The sequence below is a fragment of the Cebidichthys violaceus genome, unplaced genomic scaffold, assembly GCF_023349555.1.
Source record: "Cebidichthys violaceus isolate CVI_PGR_0920_01 unplaced genomic scaffold, fCebVio1.0.p SCAF_12, whole genome shotgun sequence".
In the NCBI taxonomy this organism is placed as follows: domain Eukaryota; kingdom Metazoa; phylum Chordata; class Actinopteri; order Perciformes; family Stichaeidae; genus Cebidichthys; species Cebidichthys violaceus.
The window spans coordinates 9269376-9288073 of NW_027176285.1; the positions used below are offsets into that span (position 1 = coordinate 9269376).

The 18698-nt window shown below is 42.0% G+C and overlaps 1 protein-coding gene across 2 annotated transcripts; it reads right to left on the reverse strand.

Annotated features, from left to right (window-relative positions):
- Positions 1-446: 446 nt before the first annotated feature.
- Positions 447-7772, reverse strand: tbx3a (T-box transcription factor 3a). Of its 2 annotated transcripts, none has more exons than XM_068706231.1 (7): positions 6728-7772; positions 5451-5718; positions 4761-4907; positions 3780-3856; positions 3070-3227; positions 1913-2556; positions 447-872 (listed from the first exon to the last, which is right to left on the reverse strand). In XM_068706231.1, exons 1-7 carry the CDS (start codon positions 7117-7119, stop codon positions 447-449), a joined length of 2112 nt encoding a protein of 703 aa, XP_068562332.1. In that variant the 5' UTR covers positions 7120-7772. The 2 variants fall into 2 exon arrangements, with proteins under 2 accessions (XP_068562332.1, XP_068562331.1); XM_068706230.1 differs by having other exon boundaries at positions 5436-5718.
- Between the last annotated feature and the right edge of the window lie 10926 nt (positions 7773-18698).

Here is an 18698-nt window from a genome sequence, read left to right on the forward strand (position 1 = left end):
ACGGTAGTGAATTCAAATAAGTAATCAATTCAGAGTGCATATTAAAACACATTTCTCCTCGTGTACAATAAAGTTCAGAGACAGGACACAGCAGCAACTTCTCCTAAATCTGCAAGTCACACCCATGCCAACTTTTCAGTTTCAATACTTGTACGGTATTCAAATGACAGGATAAAAGTGTTGTTTAATTTAACAAAAAACAAAAGAAGAAAAAATATACATATCAGATGCGTATTAACCAAAGTGCATTTCAGAAACTAAAACGTCCAACAGTTCGTGTTTTTTTTTTTTTTTTTTTTTAAACCTGCATGAATCTACGAGGGTGTCCTCCTACTGTTAATGTCTTCATCACCGTCAACACTTTTTCACCTTTCAAGACAACAATGAGACGAGAAGCAGGTGGTGTGTTTTTAAAAAAAAAAAAAAAAAAAAAAAAAAAAAAAAACCTAGGGGGACCCGCTCCGTGGCCTGTCCTGATTCGAGTCGAGCCCGCTGACCAGCCGCTGGATGCTCTGCAGCTCGTTGGCGGCGTCTTTCTCCGTGCAAGTTTTTGGGGACATGGTGGACGAGTGACTGGTCACCTCCGATGTGGAATCCAGGGTGACACCAGACACGGGGCTGGCCGGGACAATGCCGTCTCCCTTCAGCTCGGTTCCGCTGCCAGCCATGGGGGGCATCGCGGTGGTGAGCAAGGTGCTGTCTGGTACCGTCATGGGGAGGGAGTAAGGGCTGTACCTGAGTCGGGGGCGCACTGCGTTCAGGAACGGGTGCCGATGCACCGCGGAGGAGGCAGCGGAGGAGGCTGCTGCTGCTGCTGCCATGTACGTGTACGGATAGGGGAACAAACTACCGAACGGAGACATGGCGAGGCCCTGTGGAGAAACGGAGAAGCATGAGTGTGAGCCACAAGGCTGGTGTTACAGACAGCTAATACAATATGCTTCTATAACATCACAACATTTAGGCTACCAAAACCAAAATAAAGATAGACCCGTACATAAAAAACACGAGAGGAAATGTAGGATGATAAACTTTTTTCCCCAGCCTGTTGCATCTGCATGTTCTGGATTAATGTCGTGGAACAAATGCGTGAAAATGCTGATTTAAAGTGACTTGCTTTACTTTCGCTGTCCTCAAGGTTGGTTTCGTGTTGTTGTTGTTGGATTGTTACACTGCTAATCACGCTGTCTGACACTTAGCTTATGAACGGCACAACTTGATTTAGTCTATAAGTCTGTATGTTTTCAATGCCTCCATTCACACAGGCTTTCACAGATAGTCATAACAAAATATTGTGCAGCAAAGCTTCAACGCCCAGCATGTAAACAGCTTTGGCGCTCAAGAATTTGTAATGCAAATACAAAGAAATCCTATTGTCTGTTGCTGCAATGAAGCAACAGGAGGTGCAACTAAAACACTTTGACATTAAATGGAAAAAGAGAACTTTGTTGTCTCTTAAAGTATAGTGTTTCTCTACTGCATTTTAATACTCGCCATGTGGCTCTAAAACAGACTAATGAGATCAAGCATAGAGGATTGCCTAACACTAGTTGTTAAAATGTGCTCTCTGTCTTTCAAATCAGTTTGTTTAATGAATGATGGTTGATATCTACAACAACAATGCCAAGAGAAAACAGAAAGGTGGGTTTCTAACAGATTAGTCAGCTGTTACAGTTGCCTAACTACTTTGAATATTAGCCCATTTGGCAGCAAAACTAAAATCAACACACGCACACGTAGTTTCTCGTTATCTCTCTCTCAGTTATGATCAAAAACACACGCATGAACACGATGACGAGGGCAATAAAGACATTTAAATATCTGGCACATGGGCCGGCAGTCTGCTGTACATTACAACATGTGCTTCACTCGAGGCGCGGAGAAGGCCGAGGCCCAAGAAAACAGGTTTTACCTGTGATGCCAAGACGTGTTGCTGCAGATGAAAGGGCAGGCCTGGCGCTCCCGTCAAGCTTTGCGAAGGTGATGCCATGCTGTTCGTGTCCATGGTGCTCACCCCGCCCGCGGACACGGCTGCCAATAGTGGCCCCATGCCCGCGGCCATGTTTGAGAACGCACCTCCCATGTTGAACTGACTGGGGTGCAAGAGAAACGGATGCGCGCTCCCAAGGTGATTGAAAAATTGTTGTCCCGTGAGGCCTGTTGGAAATCCAAAATTATGCATGTGTCCGTGGCCTATGTGCGGGCTGTCAGTCTGAACTGTCAAAGGCATGAAACTGTCTTTGCTTATTGACCTGCACTCGTCCGTTTTGGGTTGTTCCAGACTGGGGCTCTTGAGGTCTTCTCCGGAGCGGGTGGTGCTGGAGATGACGGTGATGGGGCTCTGCCGTGAGTCTGCCTGGCTTTTCTCAGTCCTAGGACCGCCGTCGCGGGTCCTGCTGCTAGAGTCATTGTTGCTAAAGGGGTGCCCCTTAGCTGGGCTCGCCTCGTGATCCTTCCCGTCTTTGGTAGTCGTGGAAATCTTGCTGGAGTCCGGACCATCTTTGATGTGTCCATCTTTGCTCTCATCGTCGCTCTCCTCTTCGCTGTCGCAGAAATCTGCCAAAAATAGGAGGAGTGGAATATATAACAATCAGTTGCCTTTCTGCACATTGGTGAATCATTAAAAAAAACACGTTACTCCCGTTATCAGCCATATTGTATCTGGCTCCCACAGGTGGAATACGTAATAGACCCGAAATATTTGTATTTTTAATTTTTACTATATATCCATATTGGTGACCAATATTATCTATATGGAAGTTCCCATTGTTTCCACTACTATTTGGCTAAGCTAGTATGCTACATGGCATTAGTTTCTATAATTTAGTTTATTGTGTATTTCTTTGCAGATTAACCGAAAATGTTTTTTGACATATTGCTCGACAGATAATCGTCTCATCAATGTTTTACTGTTAATCTCAGGCTGCCTTACTTGGGCAGGGCATTCCTAAAGTTGACTCTTCTTCAACACGTTACCTTGTAAAAATTCTTGCCACAATAGAAATTTTACGACTTTACACACGACTTGTGATCGGAGCTGTGACTGGCTTGTGGGGTCTCTCAGCTCACCTTTCATGTGTGGGGGGCCCGCCGTAGACACGGCAGGGGACGAGGCCTGGCCGAAGCACTTAAAGGAAGCCTGCTCTCCAGAGGAGTCGTCTGAAGCCCCGTTCTCCTTTTTCTGCTGCTCCTCGTATGAACGCATGGATTGCAGAGCCAGCTGTTTCCTGTGCACAAGTACCCAGGTTATTATATCACATCTCTCGGGTCAGAAACGATATCAGCAGCACGATGAGTGGTGTGGAAGCTTGTTTAAACTGAACACCTTAGATAATGAAGCTCCTGACTGTGCGACTGACTCGCCTATGTGTGTGCATGAGATCCTTTACAGTTGATGTAGTAACTTAAGTAATTTATCTATCAATCTTGTCACTTCACTCTTCCCATGCTCAATGCGAGCACAATTTCATTTTAAACATCCAACATTTTGGGATACATTTATCATTGAAAAAAATTATAATTAGCAAATTAAGTAATGAAAGCAACTGCATCAAACACAACCCTGCTGCAATTTCTATTACAACCAGTGTTACAGGAATTATAGTGCACTATAGCCTATTAAGCTATTTGATTAGAAACTACAAAGAGCCACACTCCCTGCGGGCTAACGAGGAAGCTTTGACGCGAGCTTAATCCACTGAGATCACTGCCCGTCTCCGTGTTTGAATCTAAAGACATCTGAAGTTTTTTTGTTGTTGTTTTTTTTGCACTTTTCTTACCTCTTTTCCCGTCTTCCATTACCCGTGTCACGGAATCCTTTAGCAAATGGATTATGGTCAATTTTCAGCTGGGTTATCTGAAATACATAAAATGATGCGTAAATATTAGCTGCTTGGATTTAATTTCCCTATAGTATTCACACTAAATGCTTCTCATTTTCCATTTTACAATTGCAGGTGAAGCCCCAAAGCTGTGGCTTATTTCTAATTTCTTAACACATGGATATTATTTTTGCTTTTACATATAAAAACAACATACTAATACTCGTGTGAACACACGAGTTCTCAAATTGGCACGTTTCTCCATGAGTGAAACATGCTGGGTTTTGTGTGTATTGAAAAACTTTACTACTACAGTACTTCCGGCAGTGTTACCACTGCGCATGGGGAGGGGAGGGGAGAGGGAGGGGGTGCCATGGTTTCCCAACAATATCAAAGAGTTGAGGAAATGATTTTTCATTATTTTTATGTCTCACAGAGAATAAAATGTCACCATGCAGCACAGTCTGACACAACCAAAATGCGCCCCTTTCTTTCTTTTTCTCCAACCAACCGCACAGTGTTGCCCCTCTTCTTTTCTCATTTCTCAACCCCCAACCCTTTTAGTTTTACTCACACAAACACACACGCACACACACGCACGCACGCAGAGAGAGAGAGAGTGAGAGAGAGAGTGCGCGTCTGGGTCTATGCCAAATCCTTTCCACGTGATTAAATAAAAGGAAGAACTGTAACATTCCTCAGAAGTATTACCTTCCTACCATAGGCTGGTGAATATGGCACTTATACCCGCAACATCACCCCCTCACTATGATACTTCACTCTCACGGGCTCAAACAGATAAGACGTCTTTCATATTTTATGACAACAAAATGGTGCAGAGCATGAAAGACATGGGAGGAAAGCGCGTCTGACACACAGGCTGCATTTGAGTAAACATTCAGGTACAACCTTAAGCCTATGAGCAATAATTGTTCTTACCTTGTCATTTTGATAAGCAGTCACGGCAATGAAATCTGTTTCAGGAAAAACGTAAGTCCTGAAGGTACTGTACGGGAGTTTGAGAATATCGTTGGCCCTCACAATGTGAAATCGAGGCTGATATTTGTGCATCGAGTTAAGTATGGTCTGCAACACACAATCACAACATAATTGAAGTTACTCTAGCATTAGTTATCGTTGTACAGAATATATCTTCACATTACAATACATCACCTTCCAAAAATGCTCTTATTTGAAATATCAGAAGTCATATAATTTGGAGGAATTAAATCGTGAAAAAATAGTGTGATTTAAAAAAAATTGCAAATATTATAAAGTATTCTATAAAATAGAAATGATTTATGGTGTAATATTCAATCAGTTTGATAAAGCTGGTTGAATATGCATGGGTGTCTTGCATATATCAACTTAATTATCTTTCGCAATAAATGTAATATTTTTACAAAATAAGATTATCTCAAGATAATGATATAGCAATTTTCTTTAAATGTTGTTGTAATTTTGTAATGATGTGCTATCTTGGTCATATCTTCCACAAGAGAATACACCTTAAACTAATGACTTTCTATGCTTCAAATAAAACAAATACAAATTCAAACAGTCAAACATTTTGCTAATAAAAGGGTAAGTTGATAAATAAGAAAATTGACATACATTAGTTGAACTTACAAATCCGTGCTTGTCGGAGATGTTATTTGTCAGCTTGAGTTTGTGAAAATTGACGACTTTTGACATCCACTGTTCACCAGTAGCCGGACTGTCCGGGTGAATGTACATCCTCTTTGGCATTTCGGGGTCGGCCTTCCCTGCCACCATCCAGCGGGAGTTATGAAATTTGTATCTACAGTCGTCGGCTGCAACAATATCCATCAAGAGAATATATTTGGCCTTTTTGTCCAGACCAGTGCACCTCACTTTGAACGGGGGGAACATCCGCCTGTGACAAAGCAAAACAAATGATAAGCACTCGTGTCGTGGCAAATAGAAATATGCTTAGAATATTCTACAATATAACGAAACTATTTATATTGTTATTTACATGGTATACGATCTCATCTTTACAAGTTTGTTGCAGCAGTTTGATAAGTGTTGTGGTGCAGCCTGTTTTTAATTTATCTGCTTGAGATAAATCAGCCGAAAAAGTGTCCCGCGAGTAAAAAGTCGAGTAAACAAAAGTATTGTTCTTCCACTATATTTCTGATTAGGAAACGCGAACGCTGTTTGGATGGTGTCTTGATTTTGAATGCCTCTAAAGGCCTACAGACACACAGTCTACAGCAGCCATATTTGTATACTATCACTGTGATGATGACGATAATAATAATTCAGTCAGAGCTCCACATTTCAGGGGAATAATCGGTCACTGTAAATTTTTGACAAACCGGACTTTAAAATTGACAATAACATTATAAGCAAGCCAAAAGTAGCTACTGTAATTGGAGGCTTAATGTTCATAATACAGCAGCTACAGGCCCTTTTTTATTTGACACAATAATGTTACAGCAACAGCTGATTTGCCACCATTAAATGTTTGTACACATGTTCAGGTTGACCTCTTGTATCTACACACAGGCTCTGGCAGCTTTGTCTTAGTTTTTCTGTCAAGATACAATTCGCACTGATTCTTTTGGGTCATGTTATTGTATTGTAGTGAAAACACATTATCGTGTAATAAATGTCATATCCACATAACAATTGTGAGACAGTCATGCTGCAATCCAAGTTTAATTAATACACATTAGATTAAGGCTTGAGAGCTTTGCATGAAATATGAAGTGGAACTGTAGAAATATACTCCATTTGGCATATGTATAAATGTCTATACATCTATTAATGTATCTATATAAAATAACAAATTCCTCCATCGTGAGTTATCAATAAACACAACAGGTGTCAGAAAATGTATTTATGTACACACACACACACAAAATAAAAATCTGTTTCACCTTCCGGATTTTGTGATCACCATCTCGGTGCCTCTCTTGTGGAAGAGTTCCCAAAGCTCCTTGGCTTCCAGGTGAACTTTAGGGTCGTCTTCCACCTCCTCCTCAGGCTCCAGAGTCTTCATAGGCCTGAGGTGGGCGGCCGCAGCCTGGTGCCCCAGCGAAGTGAAGTGGAGCCCGGTCTCCGCGGCTCCCATCAGCTGGTCCATTATCGGCTTTCCCAGGGCGCCCGGCAGAGAGAGGGAGCCGCCGTGAGGGAGAGCCAGAGCCGGGAAGAAGGGAGGCTGGTGACCCAGCATTGCACTCATGGCAAATTCCGGACCCCGGTGAGGTAAAAACGGATGATATGCCATACTTGATCCCTGTATGACTGGATCTCTCATCAGGAAGTTCATCCAAGTGCAGGCAACACACTGTAGACGACTGGTTTGATGTGAAACTATATATTGTTTTTTTTTTTTTTTTACTAACAGTGAAGCCTGCGTTCAATGAAGACAAAATTAAAAAGAGGAAAAAATGAATCTGAAGTTGGAAAGCTTTGGAAACTCCTACTTCAGCTCTGCAGAAAAAAAGCACCCAATTATTTTTTTTCACGAATTGTCTGGGAATCTCAATAGTCTTTTGCTGCGTTGTGATCAAAAATCTGGAGAGAGAAATGTAAAAATGTTCTCCATAATTCTGCAAAAGTGCTGCGAGACCGATATTCTTCAGAGGTCGACGCGCATCGGACACCTTTCTGTGTCTCGCTGGCTTGCGGACATTAGTCGAATTAAACCAACTTGGGTGAGTCACTTAATTGACTGCGGCGCATTCTTTCTCTTCTGCTGCTGTTTACAATATCGGCATTCCTGTTAAAATGCGTTCCTTCTTATTGGCTTCAGTCCTGCAGCGACGGGCGACGTGTTGAAATATTTCGATAGCGCCGAATAATCCCCCTGCCTTTACTTGCTCCGGACATGCACCCTCGCGCGCGCACACACACTTTATTCCTCCTCTCTCTTTCACGCACACACACATTTCAGGGAAAGACGTGTGCAGAGAAAGGAGTCCGCTGACGGCCAGCGAGAGAGAGAGAAAGAGAGAGAGAGAGAGAGAGAGAGAGAGGTGGTAAGGTCCCAGCTCCGTGATTTTCCTAGCGCCTCTGTGGCCCATTGGGCTTCATACTGTATGGATGTGTTGCATGTTACGAGCAGCAGCGCTCCGTTTGATTGGCTCTTTGACGCTTTCGGACCAATTGTGTGGCTGCGTGGGCGTGGTTTTAACAGCTCGGGTGGAGGGGACAGACTTCGGACTTATAAAAAGGTGTTTGGAAACTCAAAAGGGCTTTGCCGTGAAACACCACCCTGCCCCAGTCAGTGTTGTGTGAATATGTCAACATCGTTACAGAAGTTGCGCTATCGGTCGGTCTGTGAGACCCGGCGAAGGGGAGAGAGAGAGCACACAAGACCAAGCCGGGGAACTGGCTCGCTTTTGTCGGCGAGATGTTATGTTCCGCTGGGCTGTTGACTTCCTCCTCTGTCCCGCAGCTCAGTGGTATTCTTATGCTTTGAATATCGCGAGCACAATTTTACTAATTCATGAATATATTCACTCTATGGTTTATTATTATTGTTGAACTTGCGGTATTGTACGTTTACAGAGGTTTAGCAGCGCCGAAAAAAACAGCCGAGCTGCCAACATTTCCTGCAACATCCTCCTTTGAAATCCGCTCAGGAAAATATGAGCGGGTGACGGGATGAGGCGCTCGATGATAATGTGTATTAGAAGGTTATGCTGCCGCTAAAACGGTCAATCGTTGTTATATTTATTGTGCTTTATTTGTCTTTTGTTAAACTTCATATGGATGTAGAGTTTATTTATTATTTCTGTTATATTGTCAACTTGGATATTTAAACTATTAGTTCCTCATTCAACTTTTCTTCTCCAGTGTAAGTCAGTTATGAATCTTGTATTGTACAATTTTATGTATTTTAAAGAAATGTATTTCGCTTCTTTATATTGATGAAACAACAGGAGCTCATGCAGCCTCTTGAATGAGTGTCAATACGCCTTCATCTGATATTTTCATTTTGACTTGAAGTGGTGTTTTAAAATAATAATAATAATCCCACTTCACAAATATGCGCGCACACAAGCAGAGCAGCGGAGTCAATGAAGATGTGTTCACTGGTGCTGGTGTTTTATCACTTCTTGCATCAAAACGTCTGTGTTTTGAGTCATACCAATCAATTCTGTTGTTAAATATAGCACGCTTTCCCGGCACAACTGTCTCTGGGAAACAATTAAATTTTAGTCCCTGTCTTGACACTTGCTCAGGCTGCAGCAAGTGTCATCGGTAATACAATTCTCAATTCTATCTGAGCAAATGCTTTCGGCTATGTGAAGTAGAACACAGTTGTCATACTCTATTTGCTTACTCCCATTATAACATTGAAGCCATTGGCATAATTTGGGATGTGAATATTACCTGCTGTGGCTCACTATTGGGTGCGCTAAAAGTGCTTCAGTGCAAGGCGTCTAGAGAGATGTGCACGCTAGACAACACCACCTAGTTCTCTCTAAAATGCTATTTAACCGCAAATTCACAAGTAAACTAGAGAGCCGTGGCCAGTCAGCCGCCTTGGATAAACATTGACCATCAATTCTCAGTCAATTGTCTGTCTCCCTGGATCCAGGCGGGGACCAAAGCGGTGGGGGATCTCAAAGTCCTTGAGAGGGGGGGACCATGCAGAGCGAATTCTCACGCAAGAAGCGATGGGCCTGACGACGTGCACCGTTCGGTGTTTTACATCAGTCGTCCAAAAATGTTAATGCAATCTGCAAGGTGGTGAACATTCTATCTCTTCTGACATTTAAACATTAAAAGGCGTGACGCAAGCTACTTGTTGCACCCTGGCTGTTATAAATGTGGAAGCCTTTATCTGGTATTGTTTTGAAGTTCGGAGCTTGTAATGGTCAGTAAATGTCTCATATTGGGAGCCCCTGACGGCATTAACATCAACTCCATTCAGCACTGCTCATGCATGCAAGTATTAGTGAGATGCTTGTTTTGGTCACTGTGACAGCATACATGTCACAGTGCTCTCTTCATAATAGATTTAGCTAGAATGTGTTGTCTATAGAACACCTATATCTCTCTCTCTCTATATATATGTTTCTCTATATGTCTGTCTGTCTGTCTGTCTGTGTGTGCCCCTATATGTGCATATATGTGTGTGTGTAAATTGGAGTGGTCTGCATGCATATTGCCCAGGGGATATACACAAGTATATTCGGCTTATGTGTTGCGTGTTATTGATTTGCTGGAGCAAACAAATACGATAACTGTTGATAAGTCACAGCAGCATCTGACTGAATGGACGTCTAACAGTCTAGCTAAAGCCAGTGGCTAAACCTTTATGTGGTACCAAGTTATAGTGATTTTCACCAGCCTGTACGTACGGCCTTCCAACCTTCTCTTTTGTGTGCGTCAGGTCAGGCCTGTGTCAATTACTCCGGCTTATTCTTCTTTAAACACTCACCCCCATTAGCAGCACATTTCAATTTAGTGGAAGGTGTCATCAAATAGGAAGCAGTGTTGACACAGCGGCAGCCTCTCAGTGTCTGTGGCCAAGCTGGCTTCATTAGCTAAGCAAGTAGAGAATGGTCAATACACTATATAAACTTTTACAGGGTTAGGGCTCTCAGGGACTCCAAGAGGCTATAAAAAGGTCTGAGCTGACACTACTGATTGATGAAGCCAACTTTGTCAGCGCTTCCCTTTTTATACATTGACAGATATCATGTATATCAAAATCAAACGGCGCACTATATTTGACTGGACATGCTAAAATCTCTCGCTCCTCGTGGGTTGGTGATTTCTGGCAGCACAGCGGTGCAGCTTGTGTTTTGTCTGATACGTAAAAGCATCATGCAGCACTGTCCACACAATTAGTTGTCCTCAAAGAATGTGCTCCTAGATGTCATCGTTTAAGTGGAAAAGCACTTCCTTTCACATGAAATTCAGTGCAATTCATTTTAACTGCACTGTGGTTTTATTGAATATTCTTATTACTATTTACCCCTTTGCTAACCTCCCAATATTATCAATGAAGAAAAACTGCATTAAGGTCATGGGTTATGAAGCCTCACTGCCCGGACTACACACAACAGCTATACTGTGTAGGTTCATTAAGCAAAGCTTCAAAGGCATTCTTGGAATTGATCATGGAGCTGCAAGTGATGTAATGTATGCTGTCCTGTTTATTTGCAGATTGTTAATGATAAGCAAGGACAGACTTGGTGGCACCGCTCCTGAATGGAGGAGATTGTCTGGTGAGAGTCGTCAGCCCTAACACAACATGATAGGGAAAGGAAACATCACAAGATTAGTATATTCAACTACTATAATGACTCCAAACTTCATTATAGACATCCCGACACAAAGTGGAGGGGGAGACGTTCAATTGACAGCGTAATGACTTTCTAAATGCAAACCATTTACCTCCAACATTTAGGTGGGGCTAAAATTGATCCATTGAGGCAGTATTGCCCGAAAAGGGCACAGGTTGTGAAATGCACTTTCCAGAATCACACACACATTTTGGTCAATTGGCAAGAGGAATGATAAACTTTACCTGTTGATATATTGTCCCTGTCAGGCATTTTTAGTCAAGCAAGCCCTTGCTCTCATCAATTTCTGTGCCGGCTAGTTATAGGTATTGATGAAAAACAATTTTAGTTAATTAGGGGATGTGCTTATTGATGGCAGCACATTGACTACAGATTGACAAGGAAAATGGCAATGTGCTGGGGAGACATTTGCTCCCTTCGTAGAAAATGTTCATCAGCAGTGACTCCGGCTCATAACTTTCCCCTAACTGCACATACTAAAGGAGAGGCACTTGAAAGGTGAACAATGACATGTTTAGCTTGTGTTGGACCAATTATCTCTGCACGGCAATATTGATGGTAAAAAGCCCAGGTCTTAATCTCTCTTAACAACTGAAAGACCTGACTCACAGTTTAAATATCAATCTAATTTGTTCACACATTGATTGACACCAAGTCATCTGCGATCTGTGTCACAGTTCATAAGATATTTTGAAATTATACACATCATTAGGAATTTCTTCTGTTTCATGACTAAAAGTATTCTGCTTATTCTAAATTTAAAGACTACATGCATTAAGATGTTTTATAAAATGTATATTTAGGTCACAAATCACAAGACTGTGTTTTTGTTCATAAAGAAGATTGCATTGCGTTGTCCGACCAGAAGCCCACTAAACGCTTGCTTAATGGTTCGTATTCACGTAAAACAAGCTCATTATCACCTGTAGCTGTAGAGTAGAGTAAGGGCTGAGCAGCTGCAAGGTACATTGTCTGCAGAACTATTACTACAAACCAGTCCAGTGGCATGCACCACCTGTAGAGCATAATGCTGTACAATGCATGTCTGCTCAACCTCATAAACAGCCGCGAGGCTTTCTCTGCAGCTACAAGCTGTGTGATCACGACGCTCGTGGTAAAATGCCTCAGATGTGGACCATGTGTCAAAAAGTCCTTAGCTTGCCTTACGTGCCACCACTCGCCAACATGGGAGATAAGCATCGTTTACTTTATATTCTGAGAACCATACCGAAACCAGTTTTGCCTGCTTAAATGCAAACAAAGGCAAACTGGAAACAAAAACAGTCTCAGGTTATTTGTTATCAAGTTAGCACAGTGTAAGTATGTCCCTGTTCACGAGAGGCATCAGTTAGGGACAATTTTGGGTTTGAATCAGAAAGGATTTGGGTTTGTACTGTGCAGTGGGCAGGGAGGTGCCCCGATGTGGATATCTGCTGTCCATTTAGCTTCCCCACCATCAGCTTTGTTCATGCTTTGACTTTACAGTCTCACAAAGTTGTAAGGTTTAACCATTGAGTCCAACCTCACAACCCGGTGCTTTTAAGAGGAGAGTGGTATAAAGCAGAGCATTCCTCTGCCAAGGGAATCTTGGACTGTGAGGGGTTAGGGTGGCTTCTCTCTAGAGGTTAAGTGGGATAAGTGTGTGGCTCATGTCAACCCCACAACCCCCCCAATAGTTCTGGAAAATTTGCAATGGGGTCAGATTGGATTACTGTGTTTTGGTATTTACATGGAGACATGGGGCTTTGAAATGGAAAACCATAGGCGGAAAAGCAAGTGCCATGCAGTCTGAAAGGCTGGGTAAAAGAAACCAGCACTGATTTCCACTGACGGGACGGTTGAGTACATGTCTTTCATGTCTTTCTGCCCCACAATCAGACATTTTGTTGCCGAGCATGGTGATTGAGGTAAATGGATCAAGTGCAATGCCAATCTTTAAAGTAAATCCATGGTAAGTACTATGATAGACCTTCAATAGGAAATGAGGAGGTTTTAGGCATCGTGCTTGTGCTCACAGATACACCACAGCTGGGACTGTGGCTTCAAGGGAGCTTCTTAACAGCAGTTAAGGAATTTTGCTGCACAGTTATGCTACATAAACGGCAGTTGCCCATCTCTAAATGACCTTGTTAAAACCTACATAGGTGTCAGTTCCCCTCAAGGTAAGGCAGGTCTTGCCGGATTTGGGCCTCAGGTGGGCCGTCGTCTTTTTCCTGTTCAACCTTGTTGCAAACCTGCTGGGATGAGTTTTCTGGGTTATTTAGGGAAAGATTCTCCAGCCACTCCCCACAGGTGCTGTGTGCAGGCCTGAGCCCATAATCCAACCCTTTTCAGTGTGGATTTCGCTGCACCTCGTCCCACTAGTGTTTGTTTTACCCCGTTCAGGTGAAGCAGCAGCTAAAGAATTAAAACAGCATACTTGTATCAAGCATATTTTGTCTCCTTGCAATTAAGTGGTAAAACATGAACTGACGTTTATTAAGAGGTGAATAATAATTTCAGACCTAAATACCAAAATCCAATTCGGTATTTAGGTTTGCACTCCTAAATATAACTAAACATGTTTTTATTTAAGTCAAAAATATGCTTTTTCAAAATGGCAATTGTGAAATTTATTGTCAGATTCTTCACAGTTGAACTACTTCCGTGTAACAGAAAAGAGACACTTTTTGAGGGAATTGTTACATTTGGAAATGTCTAATGTATCGTTTGACTCATCATTGACTACTTCAAGCACACTGATAAATAAAAGCAACAGGTGTTAAATGTTCCTGACGCATTACAGGAGAGCTCAGGGCTCTTTGCGAGTAGAAAGCATTGCGGGTCTGATACAAATGTTCCCCTAAGTTGTCGGCTACCCCCCCCCGCTCCTGCTGAAACTTGACCTCCCGTTTCTGGGTGAATTAACGGTTTTGTCAGTAGCGAGAACAACAATTTGAAGTCTATGCGGCAAGCTCAAGCGGCGGCGAAGTTGAGTGCGGTCAATTGAATCTCCCACATGCTTCTCTGTGCGATGGATGGATCCCTCTGTTCACCGTTGAAGCCATAATGCCTTGTAAATATTTGCGTATAACTCCTCTGGTTATGGAGCCTTGCGTTAAGTTGCTTAGATCTGTTGTCTTATTTTTTTGATCAGATAATTCTTTACTAAATCAGAACATTAAAATATATTTCTAAAATTATATTCATGACATACTTATATATTGATATTAACAAATGCTGTTAGGCGTAAAACAGTTTTCTTAGTAAACGTGTTGTTATATGCGAAGTGAAAGTATTTAAGTTTTGATTCTCAACTCTGCGATAAAACATTTTCAGATTTAATTCCTACACCGATTTTAACGATGTTTAGACCTCCATGTGTTTACTCTAAAGACAGATTACGTTGTCTATTTTCTTTTTGGTGTTTAATGTAGCCACTGATGTTGTGCGTCAACAGGTTTATCTGTCTGGGTTCCACGAGCGTAGCCTACTGCAGCTTGTATGTGTGAATTAAAAAAAAACTAAAATGAATAAAGTTCGCCTAATGGTCTATTAGGTTTGACATACAACTGCCAGTTTACCATCTTATAGTCTGCATTGAGCTCTATCCGCCGACGTGGAGTTAAAAAGCCCTTTCTTTCTTTTGATCTATTATGGGTTTAATGTGACCCAAGTTAGAGAGTTTCAGAGCCACCTTTTTGTCTTTTTCTTTTACTAGCTGTTTGCCTCTGCTTCTTTTTCATGTTCAAATTGTAAGTCGCCAGAGACTTGTGACATTTGAAATATGAGACTGGCCGTATTTACTAAGTTGGACAATACACGAAAACCACATGAAAATCAAAATAAGTAGGATGCGGTTATAGGAGCTGTGCTTTCATTTATTGAAGTCCGTACAGATGTTTTGCATAAAGACGTTTTTTGGGGTAATGAGGGGGAGTATTTGAACGTAAGCTGAACCTGGTTGGCTTTACTTATATAGCATTCTGCAGCAACCTCGAATAAACATTGGAGAGGCGGAATCTGTGCAACAGTTGCAAAAAGTAGCCTATAGTAAAAAATGTGACTGTGGCCTGTCTGGTGCTGGGAGTGTTGAACTGGACTTATTTTAGCCTGTTGTAACAAGGGAACGTGGAACAAAGAGGCTATCCCAACACGACGCTTTCTTTTCTGGCCATAAAATAGCCTAGTTAAAAAAGAAAGTTGATCTAGCAAAGTGATGAAAAAACTACAATGATGTTAACACCTGTTGATTTGACTTCCGTATATGAAGCCACACATATTGAGAAAAAATATTTATAAAAGCGTGCAGATTGTATTTAGATTGAATCACTCCATCTTTCAGCCCGTTTTCATTTTTGTGGATCCGCGCTGAAATGCAAACATCATCCCACTGCACTCACCGTGAGGACACAAGCACCAACCAACCAATTAAAATCCGATTAGGAAACATCTTAGTTTTCCAACCGAGGGCAGTGAAAAAGTCCGTAACCTTTCCTCGCTGGGGTCACCCACCTAATAAGATCCATTGCCTATAGTGAAGCCGCAGACCTTCACAAATGTTCCTGGCGACCGGCGGTGGCCCCTGAGACCTTTGGCATACATGGCAGTTTAATTGGTCACTGTATTTAACAATAAGGTGGGATTCCAGTTAATTAGTGGAGAAGTGAATACGGCTGAACATTATATGATTTGCTCCCGGCCCCTGGTTTGTTAGTGCGGATTTGGTGTGGATCAGCTTTTGTGCTCGACAAATGAGAAGTGAGTAGCGTGGTGCCGATGCACAGTGTCGTTTTGTGGACTGGCGACAGTCTCGATTCATGGGAAAAACTTAAAGGAGACCCGCGTTATCACAGGACCTCATTATCTCATGTCTGCAACCATCTTTTGGGAACAGCCCCTAATCAAAAGTGGCACAGACCTACTTTGCAGAATTTTGGTATAATAGCCGCCCCTCTCTCTACAAACGCACACACTTTGCGTGATGTGTGGTGCCGCATGAAAATGTCAAAAAAATACATTTACAATAATTGCTCGTGCAAGTATTCACATTGATATTCAAACACCTCCGCCAGGTAGACAATTTTATATACTCTACTCTAAATGCCTCATCTCTTTATTTAACAAATAGTCCATTTTATAAGTTATGTTAACGTTTACAACTGTTGGTTGTAGATACGTCTGTGTGCATAAAACATAAAAAATACAAAAAAAGGTTTTAAATGTAAGCGTCTCTGATTTTTTTATTTTGAGGATAAGCTTATAATAAGTGTAAGTTTGTAATAAACATAACCTACGAATTAATTCCATAATTATTAAGCATGCTGTTTTAATATTCTTATTTGTCATATATTGACAAATGTAAATTAATAATTTCTTATTTCCTAAACTTTAAACATTTACAACTACTATACGGTCTTTTCCCAGCGCATGACAATGACAACTGCATGCGCCCGGGGGTGTTCTCTCTTTCTGTGCACAAGCAGACAAAACCACAGAGGTGGTTCATTTACTTGGCCATAAACCATTTATTTACCTTCAGGTGAGTGTCGCAGAGAGTGCAGAGTAAAGATCGCAGCAAAGATTTACACCTGTCTCTTTGCGCAAACAGAGAAGCCTATAGCCTACAGAGATGGACACTGGAGCCAGCTTGTCTGGGGCTCTGCTAGGCAGCCCGACCCCCCCCCCCCCTCTCCCTCTCTTCCACCGTGGATTAAACAACATCATAAAAAATGACCATCAACGCGCACACTGTAAACAGATTACTCTGTTCGGCGCCTGGCGCACAAACCCCACGCTAAAGGCAAGACGCGTCCAGCAGCCACGTGTTGCAGCAGCGAGGGCGACGCTGCTCGGTCATCCTTTTTCAGCCATTTACGCACACACTTCTCTGGACGCTTCCCGGTAAATACTGGCGAGTGTTTGATGTCTTGGCCTCTTGGGAGGCTGCTGAGGGACATTTGTCACAAGATGAAGGGTCACATTAGAAAAGTCTCCACAGACGACTCAACGTGGCAGCTTGTTTAATCTATCTTTATCTATTTAAGGATGCACCTTGACCTCTGATATTTTTGAGATCTTAATTGGAAATATCTACCTGAGCATAAATGTGATCCCTCTTTATGACCTGCATCATAAATACACACATGGACTATATCGACTTCTTTTGACCCCTGTTTTACCTGTTGCTGTGTTTTTTCTCATAACTGTTGAGGGCTGATTAGACTCTCTGCTATCATGATGTATGGGTGTTACAACATGTCAAAATATCCTTAAAATACTCACATTTCCCTGAAGTAAGGTGCTTGTAGAGTTCTGCTCCCTCTCAGACCTTTTGAAATCCATTCATCATGTCAGAGCACATGCAGTGTCATTAGTGCATTATGCCTTTGGTAATCAGCCTGAAGACCTCAATTTTCAGCCCTGTCCTCCAGCATTCTCTACGCTATAGGCCCCATCTCACAAGGTTGATATGTCTGTACTTTCTCCTGTATCACGTGTGTCACATCACCTGCTGGCTGTTCACGTGCAGATAACAACTGTTATTGAAGGCTAGATTTCCATAGGTTACACTTAAGGTTTATTAGTTCCTCTAATTCATTTACAATTATTTCCTCCTTCCTTTTCTACACATTAGCACAGTGGTTAAAGTAGTCCATGCTGAAAATATAGTGTGTTATGCCAGATAATAAGCTTTCATTCATGTGTTAAAATGAAGACAAAATGTGTGGATACAAATTTAGCTCCACACCAATTCAAACTAGACCACGCAATCAAAAAAGAAAATCAACATCTATTTTCTCTCCCAGGCATATGCGCACATTTGCTTTCTTTCTTTCTCTCTCTCTCTCTCTCACTCACCCTCACACACATTCATACACAATTTATACACACACACACACACACACACACACACACACACACACACACACACACACACACACACACACACACTGGCGCATCACTTTGGTGGTCACTCCATTGTGTCCAGTGGTCAGCTAGTAAATTTCATGCCCTATTGATGAGAATAATTACCCTTGGTGTGATCGAGGCAGTGTGGAGATCCTGCCTGATTTCTGCAAATTAAAGTTTGAACATGCATGTTGTTCTAAATCAGCACTGCAATTACTCAAGTCATCAGGCTGTCAGCATCTGCATGCTTCGCTCCTCCATGAATATATCCTGGATTTAGTTTTCTAGTTTTCCCTGTTGTCTTCTGTTGCTAATCTTTTTCAACTGCTGTGCGCTGCATTCTTTTTCTCTCTGGTCTCTGGTGTTTTTGTCAGTGAGGATTTTGACTCACTGATAGCAGAAACGTTTGTCCAATACTTTATTCTTGAAATATGGGCCAAGACAAAAAATGGGTCATGGGCCCTCTTTTAGTGGCTCTTTGTGTGACAATTTGAAAGTGTTTAGAGGAGCCTGGGTCACAGGGCCAGAGGGATTTCATTCAAATTAGGTCTGAAGTTTAAAAGCCCCCATATGCCATTGTAACTAACATTATATCCCACAAAATAGTTTTTTTTAGATAATCTCACCCATACATAATACTGGCTTAAAAGGTGCCCCTTAATGTGTACAACAATGGTTTGTTTTAGCAAAA

Excerpts from the sequence above, each read along its gene's own strand:
- tbx3a (XM_068706230.1), bottom strand. The coding sequence starts at position 7,119 with ATGAACTTCCTGATGAGAGATCCAGTCATACAGGGATCAAGTATGGCA. Across the intron at positions 5,719-6,727 it reads GTGATCACAAAATCCGGAAG|GCGGATGTTCCCCCCGTTCA; the intron begins GTGAAACAGATT and ends GCTTTGTCACAG. Across the intron at positions 3,857-4,760 it reads CTGCTTATCAAAATGACAAG|ATAACCCAGCTGAAAATTGA; the intron begins GTAAGAACAATT and ends TATGTATTTCAG.